Source organism: Saccostrea echinata, unplaced genomic scaffold, assembly GCF_033153115.1.
Source record: "Saccostrea echinata isolate AGI-Se365-2 ecotype Australia unplaced genomic scaffold, CSIRO_AGI_Sech_v1 ptg000056l, whole genome shotgun sequence".
Lineage (NCBI taxonomy): Eukaryota > Metazoa > Mollusca > Bivalvia > Ostreida > Ostreidae > Saccostrea > Saccostrea echinata.
In genome coordinates, this window is record NW_026889805.1 from 879,598 (window position 1) to 889,560 (window position 9,963).

Genomic DNA, 9,963 nt, shown 5'->3' on the forward strand with positions numbered 1-9,963 from the left:
TTGCATGGTGACACTGCGTTACCATGGCAACCATGAAAGTTATTTTTAGAATAATATTGCCAATACCTAATTACATGAGGTCAAATATTTTTCATTGTTTTTCTTACGTTGTTGATTGAGTTTGATCGTGTAACATCTATCATTTGTGACTATAGAGCGTTTTTCAGCATTTTTCAGCATCTAAAATGTATTCCAAATGTACCCATGGTTACCACTTACTTAGAGATTAATTCTAAATACATGTAGTTTCTTTATAGCATAAGTGGCAACAAGGTGTCATGTTTTTGGGAGAATGGTTTGTTTGTTTTTCTTAGTCTTTATTAAGACTTAATAAAGATTTAAAGTAGCTGAAAATCTCAATTTTTTCAACTTTTCTGGCTGTTACCATGGCAACCAAGACATATAGCAACGAAATTTTATTTGATATATGTTTCTGGTGTCAAGTTGTAATAATGGGCAAAGTTTCATCGAAATCGGTGACCATGCGTGGCAAAAAAGTTTAAGTGGTTACAGAGAATCGCTATTAACTTTTCCCCGAAATTTAACTTAATCATGTTAATATCAGATTTGTGCTAGACTTTAAAAATCATGATGTACCAATCCATATAAACTCAATATCAGATCTAGTCTGTCTAGAAAACGAAAAATAGGTCACTCAATTAAACTTGTTTTAAAACAGTCAAAGGTGAAAGTCAACTCGGACGTTTATTCGCTATGGGTTTTAAATTTTACAACGCTCGGATTGTTTCTGGTTTGAAATTATGAAGACCACATGGAAGGTACACATATGTAATATTAGTATATCACTGAATATTACTAGATCTCCTTGAGTTTCTCTCTCTCTTTCCAAGATCAAAACCTTTCAATGCCATTTTAAATGTCTTTTGGTTGCTTTTGATTTGGATTTTTTTTTTAGCAGTAGATCTAGAATCTACATATTTTTAAAAATGGGTTGATTTTGTTTGAATGTGAATTATTAAAATTAAATGATACATAATATTTTTTTAAATATATATATGTGCGATATTACTCAGCTTGAGTCTCAGACGTTTTTTTTTTTTGATATACTTGCTATGGCTATGTAAGAGAAAGCATACCAAAGAAGACACTAGGATTTGCATAATTACACTAAAATTAAGTTCTCACAAATAAAATGTGATTTAATATAGTAGACAATCTTAACAGTCTAGATGAACTCCAAAAGCAGCGTTTCCGGAAGTAAGAAATTGAGACTGAAAAAGACTCCGAAAATAGAGTCCGCGCATGCGCACAAACACAAAAAATGGCGATTTTTCAGCAAAAATGATGGGTCTACAAAAACTGTCCGTGCAAAGTTTTGAAGGGTATGGCAATTATGCCAGTACTCAGAAATGCTAAATAAAAGACTTCAGAAGAGATCGTATTTGTCAGATTTTTGATTTTATTTGCAAAAAAGGAGATATTTACTTTCAAAATTAACGTTTCAAGTCAGATCAATTACAGAGAAAATGATACGTTTTGAGAAGGAAATATGCATAATAAAAGGGATATATATGCAAAATGGGACATATATATTGTAACTGTAAAAAACTTGACTGAATTTTACACATAAGTTAGCATTCCGGTTTTTTATTTGTGTACAACATCGGGATTGAACGCGTAAGTTCTTACCATTGTTATTTACCGATTTTTTATCACATACGAACAGATGTTATTATGAAAACATTTTTAAAACCGTTACCTATTAATATGAAAACTTTAAAAAAACACTCTTCTAAAAGGGCACAACATCTCTGCTCCGTGGTGAAAAATGCGCATTTTCTGATTAAAATAAATACAAGCTGGGTGTCTTCAAAAACAAATAAAAGCACCTTTATTGTAGGAATGACATAAAATTTAAATCAAGGAGACAATAAATTAAATAAGAAAATATTTCTTACCGGCAGTATTGAATTCGATGTCGTATATCCAATTCACTATTATGCAAGAGTTTGAAGCAATAAATAAGTCAATATCCACAAAATAATTTAATAAATGCAATTATCCATTCAACAAAAAATAAAATGAAATAACGATGCACTAAATACAGCCATTATGCTGCCGTATATTTGGAGAAACGAACGACAATCCATCATTTGTTTACATCGGACGCCATTTTGCCGCAATGCATGATGGAGCCAAAGACTTCATTTTCGGAGTTCATGCTGTTTTTGGAGTTCGTCTAGACTGCTTAAAGGCAGAAAAAATAAGCACCTTCTCCAACCTGGTCTTGGAACCCCTGTCAATCAAGCGAATGAAGGTTCAGGATTGGGTGATAGAAATTGACTGACATTTAGTTCCAAATTAGTATCCGTGTATAGTAACCTTGTTTATCCCTAGGTACCTAGCTTGTCTGGGGCTTGTGTTACTCACAGTGTTAGGTTGTCAAATTAACTTTCGATCTTTTGATGATTACTGCATTATACCAGTGCTAGAAAGACACTGTACCGATAAGAAAATTTTTTAGCTTGTTAAAATATTGTAGCATGTAAAATCATTTTGTTTAATAATATAATTGCTGATGATAAATCAGGCGTAGGCTATAATTTTTTTAAAAGTCAATTTCAATTCAAAGTATAATTGATCATTATATAGTGTTTACACCAAATTTTTCACGTACATCGATTTTAAACCAAACTGAAAGTGCAGACCCTCATTGAAATCGTCATTATATGTCATTACATTATTTATTATTTGTAAATAAATCTAGATGTTATTCGACTGAAAATTTACAAGTCACTTTACATGTCACTTTTCCAGACATGGAGAGAAAAATACAGATAAACTTATCTGATATCAGCGGCCATAATGACTGTAATATGGTTTCAAGAAAGTCTGATTCAGTACTTGGGAACACAAGGGCGTCAAAGATGACTTTGTTAGTTTGAGAATCCCTACATGTTAATCAGAGAATCCCTACATGTTAGTCAGAGAATCCTACATGTTAGTCAGAGAATCCCTACATGTTGGTCAGAGAATCCTTACATGTTGGTCAGAGCTACATGTTAGTCAGAGAATCCCTACATGTTGGTCAGAGAATCCCTACATGTTAGTCAGAGAATCTCTACATATTAGTCAGAGAATCCCTACATGTTGGTCAGAGAATCCCTACATGTTAGTCAGAGAATCCCTACATGTAAGTCAGAGAATCCCTACATGTTAGTCAGAGAATCCCTACATGTTAGTCAGAAAATCCCTACATGTTTGTCAGAGAATCCCTACATGTTAGTCAGAGAATCCCTACATGTTTGCATTGTCCCGAAAAAAAATCAAATTAAATAAAGCTCTTTAAGAAGTTCTGGATAATGGCCATTGTAGGGTGTGGAAAGATGATTGCTATATAGTAAAATTAAAATCCACCACAATACGAAAGGAACCACATCAGTCAATAATGCATTTCCTTGTTATTAAAAATAAATGCATAATTGTCCAATGGCTAACATCCTCTACTCATCAAATTATTTTTATAAAACTTTATGGTGAAATCTTGCATAAAAAAAAATACGAATCTGATACAAACACAAATCATTGTAATTCAAAACAATAGGAATAATTCATTTCCAATATTTTACTATTATTTTAAAATTGCCCAGTGACATTACAAAATTAATCCAATTCAGGTAAAGTTCAACCACAGCATGAATCTTTACTGTGAATTAAGTCACTTCCTGTGTATAGGGATTAACAGAGTACTCGACCGCAGGTAGACTCACCTGAGATTTTTCACCTCGTAAAAAAATCTTTGCCTTTAATTAAGTGTGGGTTACCACTATAACTGGTCAACCATTAAAAAAAAATCTTGCCAAATGTGAATTGTGTTTTCATATTTTATCACCTAGAAATTGTCAGTTTGTATAAATCAATTGATGCATTTAGAGCAGAATCCATTTCTATCCGAGGATGAGAAAATTGCTTTCCTGTTTCACATCATGCTAAAATCAAACCTTAATTACCGGGATATTGCCTGACACCTCAAGCATTTTGCTGTGCATCTTTATGCATTTTATTGTACAAAATGCAGACACTTTGTTTTCTTATGTTGCTGATCTAGGAGGATAAAAATATGAATGGTATATATATATATATATATATATATATATATATATATATATATATATATATATATATATATATATATATATATATATATATATATGCTGTGTATCTACATGGAGAGACTTATCCAAAGGTGTTAATTAGAACAGTTGACTGTATACTGTAGGTAGAACTAGAAATTACTAAATTATTTTGAAACCATCATGACTTGTTCCTAATTTTATTTGTAGACCAAAAAAAGTAGATTGGTGAGCTCTAAAGCCAAGCATCAAGCATCTGTTGTGAAAAAGAAACAACAGAAACCAGATTTAAAGAACATCCCTGGGACAGAGTATCTCAGCAATAAACAGAAGAAACATGTCAAGTCAGTTATTGATCCTCCTTTTTATTCTAAAAGCAATAATTATACCTCCCGCAAACGAAGTTTAGGGGGGGTATATTGGAATCACCATGTCCGTCTGTCTGTCCGTCTGTCTGTCCGTCTGTCTGTAGACAAGATTTTGTCCAGGCCGTTTCTCGGAAACTATTGCAAGGATTTGTCTGAAAATTTGTACACTTATTATTCACCATATGAAGGTGTGCACCTGGTTTTTTCATCATGATTGGATAATTTTTCTGCATTTTACAGGTGTTTTTTTTCATTTTTATTGTGTGGTTTTGTCCGGACCTGTTCTCAGAGGCTATTGCATAGATTTGTATGAAAATTTGTACACTCATTATTTACCATATGAAGATGTACACCTGGTATTTTCAACATTATTTGATAATTTTTCTGCATTTTACAGATTTTTTTTTTTTCATTTTTATTGGCTTAGTCATTATGGGTTTATAAATGTCTAAGGAATCTAGAACATCTGAAGTGTACAAAAATGTGAACTACAGCTTAAAACTACTCATTAAAACTAAAAAAAAAACATCATCAGGTATTAAAAACAGTTTTTACATTACACAGCAGATAGTGTAAATCTATTTGTCCTTTGGGAGTAATGAGTGGACATGCATCCAGTTAAAGATTAATTAATGAGTTCAGTGTGGGAAGTTGTTAGGGCATCTCTGATCAAGCAGGTGTTATCTATATCTCCTGGGAATTTGGCAAAAGAATTAAAGATTTCTGTTCTCTAATTCTCTTAATTGTAATTTATTGTCTGTCAAAGTACTGACCAGCCTTTTATTTTTAAAATAAATTTGATATAAAGTTATCAAGATTAATTTGATTTTGTATAATACATGTATGTTGGTTTTTTTTTCCAACAATCAATTTCAGTGTCAAGTCCCACAAAGATGAAAGATAGTTGCAATGTATTAAAAAACAAAGTAATTACAATGTATTAGTGTTGCTATTTTGTTAGGTTGCACCTTAGTTTCATTCATTTAAAAAATATAATGAGCAATTATATTTTTACTCTAAATGTTTATAAGAAAATTGTGAATATAACCACTTAGATCCATAAAGTACATGTATTAGTAATTTGGCACCTTCTCTAAAAAAACCCAGCGGGGGGTATTTGTCCCTTTTGGACAGTTCTAGTTATAATTGAATTTTTAACTTCCAATTTCAAACGTGATAAACCAAGACAGTTTTTGAAGAATTGGCATCCAATAACTTTATTAAATGTCCTAAATGTAAACTTATATCAGGATGTCTAAATTAATACTGAATAAAGTCTACTTTAAAATCTATTTCAGATATATTCAAACCTGGTTTCATTAAGGGAAGATATGTAGGGGAAAATGGCACATTTATATTATATATATATTCATGACTTATGTCTTAAATATACCAGGGGTTTAACAATATACTGGTATATACCACATTACAAAAAAAAATTGTATTGTTGTAACTTGTAGGAAAAACACATACCTACGTACCTCGATACATCAAATGGAGAGTTTAGGGGGGTTAAGGGGGGATACCAAAATAACTTAGAAATGGCCCCATTAAGAGAAGCCTGTTCCTCACTTATACTTTCTAAGATGTCTTATAGTTCACTAATATTAGTGAATCTCAGAACTTAGAGGTGACTTATAGATCTTTTATAATCCACTAATGAGTTTTGATTAGTTTTCCCCCCACTTTTTTCTGTTAGGGAAGTCTCTAGTTTACTAAGGATTAAAGTATTAGTACATATTTATATATTTGAGGCATTTGTTCTCATATTTTCCTTGAACACTTTGGGTCTTCAGAGTTCATACAAAAAGTGCCAGGATAAAAGTTAGTGGGAAGAGGAAGAGAAAAGTACTGAAGCGACTGAAACATGGAAAGAAAAGAGAGACTGAAGAAAGAGAAGATGGTAAGATAAGGAATGATCAGTATGATAATCATCTAAGGGTGCCCTGGGTTATAAACGATCAGAATGAAAGAGGAGACTTTTAATATTTAAGGATGCCATTGGTCAAACCCTCTTCTACCAATATACATTTGTGTTATTCTAGGATTGGCAATTTTAACAATTATTATTTAAAAAGGGGGCATATTGGTTTGCACCTGTCAGTATGAGGGTCAGTCTGTCGGTAAACAAAGAGTTGTCTGCTTAATATCTTTAGAACCCTTTGTTTGAGAGACATCAAACTTGGTACACTGGTGCCCCAGGAGTAGATGAACACCTCTAGGAAGCAGATGACCCTTATCGATTTTAAGGTTACAAGGTTAAAGGTCAAGGGACAAAGTAATCTGCTCATTATCTTGAGAACCATCTGCTTGACAGAGATCAAACTTGGTACACTGGTACTCCTACTCTCTACCCATCAGCTCATACATTCAACTCTGTCTTTGGCTTGCGTGTATCACAGTGATAAACACAAGAAATTGTGCATTTGTTTTAATTCACTGTAATGAAATACTTGCACTATTGTTTGTCTTTGTGGTAGATATTTTCTAAGTAGATCTATAACTATTAGATAAATTTGAAAAAAATCCTTGGAATATCAAGTTTTATAGTCTTTATATCAAAAAACGAGACACAAGCCAATTGCAGAGGTGTCTGAGAGAGAAATGAATGACAACTCTGCCAGGGAGGTTGTGGTACCCCTCAAGGATTTTCAAGTCAGAAGGTGAAGGTCGTGACTCAGATCACTGGTTATATATATATAATTGGAAATGTCTGCTCAGTATCTTGAGAAAAATACATTTAAAGATATGGTATTATGAAGCCGACTAAGATATATATAACATACTTACTTTTACAGTTGACATGGGGGATGAGTCTGGCAAAAAACAGAGGAGAAAATCTAAAACCAAGTCTGAGGGTATGGACGTTGATGAAGACTGACAGTAGAGAGAGAGAGATATCAACATATAGTTATCATCCAATCATCTCATTTCAGTGATTGAAATATGACTACATGTATATCTGAAATTGGCAATGAAATAAACATTTTTATATATTTCAAAATTTGTACATAACATATGAATACATGTTTCATTTATGATTGAAATCCAGGATGGATTTTAGTGATACACAGAGAATGATCGAGCAGGGACTTATCTGGGATTTTATATACATGCACATGTAAATGATGTATTTATTATGTATATACATGTATCAGTATAATTATATTTACAGAAAATATGCAAATTAAGCATTTAGTAGAGAACATACTCACGTACATGATGGAGAAGGTTTGAAAAAGCAACTCTTTACTGTGAACATGCAACAGAATATATATGTGAACTTGTTTTAAAAAAATTAAAATACTTGGCATGAGCTCTCTTACTTGTTCAATTTGTTGCATTATTGACACAAAAGATGAATTTTTTACATAGAAATAAATTGGAAATATCTTTGCATTACAGGGCTTCAAATTGATCTGAATTAATTTAGTACATGTATGCTCATGTAAGCATGATCAAGAATGTTCAATGTAATTGTTTTCCAAGGGCAGAGGGAGGGCAAAATGAGGATGGGCACATTTGACGTGCATGTACGAATCAAGTTCAAGGTCAATGGCAAAAAAAGTGGGATTTTTTTGTTTATAACTGTCAAATGGCTAGAAGTTGATACTTGACATAAAGATTTCAATGTGTATCTCATGCAAGATCATGTTCAAGGTCACTGGCAGAAAATGTGTTAAATATGTGTCTGGTGTATAACGTGTATAACTTTCTAAAGGATAAACATTCAAAATTCATACTTCACACTAATATTACTTGTAAATCACACGAAGTCAAAGAAAATTTTTTGTGAGCTAAAAGTATCTCAAAAGCTTGATCCAAGGTCATTGTGGCAAGTTCAAGGTCACTGGCAGAAAAAGTGTATAAAAAAATTTCAGGTCCATAATTTTCTAATGGAGAAACATTGGATGTCCATATTTCACTCAAAGATAACATGTGACAAGAGGATTTGTCAATTTTTAACCAAGGTCATTTTGGCAAGCTTAAGGTCACAATTACAAAATTGTGAATGGACATTAAAAATGTAGCAGGAGGTATTATTTAGTGAATTCCCTCACAATGCCACTTTACTCATTATTATTATTTATTTATTTTAAGCAAAAGTTATGGGATTTTTTTTAATGTCAACAAATGCTGATATAATGTGAATCTTACCTTCTTGTACTCTGATACATGTATTATGTGATACTCCATAAGCTTAAAATAAATATTTTTCAAGCTTTTATAAACTTATTGATAACATTTTTTTTATAAAGAAATTTATTGAGTATCGAATAGAATTTTTAAAAAAATATATTTGAAAAGAGGAGTAACTCCATTGTCTTTTCTTAGCTTGAAAACAAGAAAATTGAGTTATTCCCCTTTTCAATATGGCATGAAAATGCTCAGCACTGCAGTATTTGACTTTTTTGGCTTCAACACTTTATGCGTCCCAAGGATACCTCACTGTCATAGACAAGTAACATTCCACAGAGCTATCTTCACAACATACTAACTTGATGTTTTAAAATGACAATGAAACAATGCATGAATTATCAAAATGTGTTGTTTTTTTTTTTGAAAAAGTTAATTTTTCATGGTTTCTGGGTATTCTCACCATTTTTTTTAGAAAGTTTTGCTGTTTTTTTTTTGTTTTTTGTTTTTTGAGATAAAATGCACACAAATAACGTTTACAAATTGTGGAGAAATGATCCATGGATATACATGTATAGCAAATTTATAGAATAACGTGCATATTTGAAGAATGTAACATTTTGAACCAAATAACTCATCTAGCCACATTTCATACCATATTTTAGCAAATCAAAACCCAATACCGGGAATACTACTCTTTTCTATGTTACATGAACTCGGTATATCAACATTATCAATAGAATGCTAAAATATCAAGTTAAGGATCAATGAAACTTCCAAGTGCGCTCAGATTCCTGCCTAATCCCAATCAAAAGCGCCCTCGTTCTTTTTACGTATATTTTGAAGCATTGTTTTAGGGGGGGGGGGGGTAAACTTAATGACAAGCAAAAAAAAAGTGCCTAGTACCGAATTTCTTATTTTTCGACATTTTTAAAAATACAACGTGGGAGCACTTGATCATTTTGCAACAAAAAGAGGACTGGGGGAGGCAACCACCTCTTATGAAAATTTCCATTTTAAATTAACAACGGTCACCCATCTAAGGGCTTTACAGGCTCGCCGATGCTTAACTTGCCTGAAGTCGAGGAAAACTCTACCGCATCACTAGTATAGCCAGCTCACTAGTTCCCTATCTAGTAACTGATACTGTCCGTTACACTTTCCTCGCTCAGGCAGCTTCGACCGCTGCTTTAACATGGGTAATCCACTCACTTCAGTGTCATGGGCCTTTTAGTAACGGCAACCAATGCCGTCCACGGAGACTAATTTAATGCCGGGCATGGACACTAAGTCCATATATGGACACAAAGTCCTACTCCTAGACCTTCATGGAGCAGGTCTGGGTCCCAGGCCCGTAGCAAGTG

General features: G+C 32.7%; 1 protein-coding gene across 1 annotated transcript; it reads left to right on the forward strand.

Annotated features, from left to right (window-relative positions):
• Positions 1-746: 746 nt before the first annotated feature.
• LOC133173413 (uncharacterized) lies at positions 747-8,698 on the forward strand. Its single transcript, XM_061308398.1, has 4 exons — positions 747-779; positions 4,305-4,438; positions 6,259-6,365; positions 7,261-8,698. Exons 1-4 carry the CDS (start codon positions 762-764, stop codon positions 7,341-7,343), a joined length of 342 nt encoding a protein of 113 aa, XP_061164382.1. The 5' UTR covers positions 747-761; the 3' UTR covers positions 7,344-8,698.
• The last annotated feature ends 1,265 nt before the right edge of the window (positions 8,699-9,963 follow it).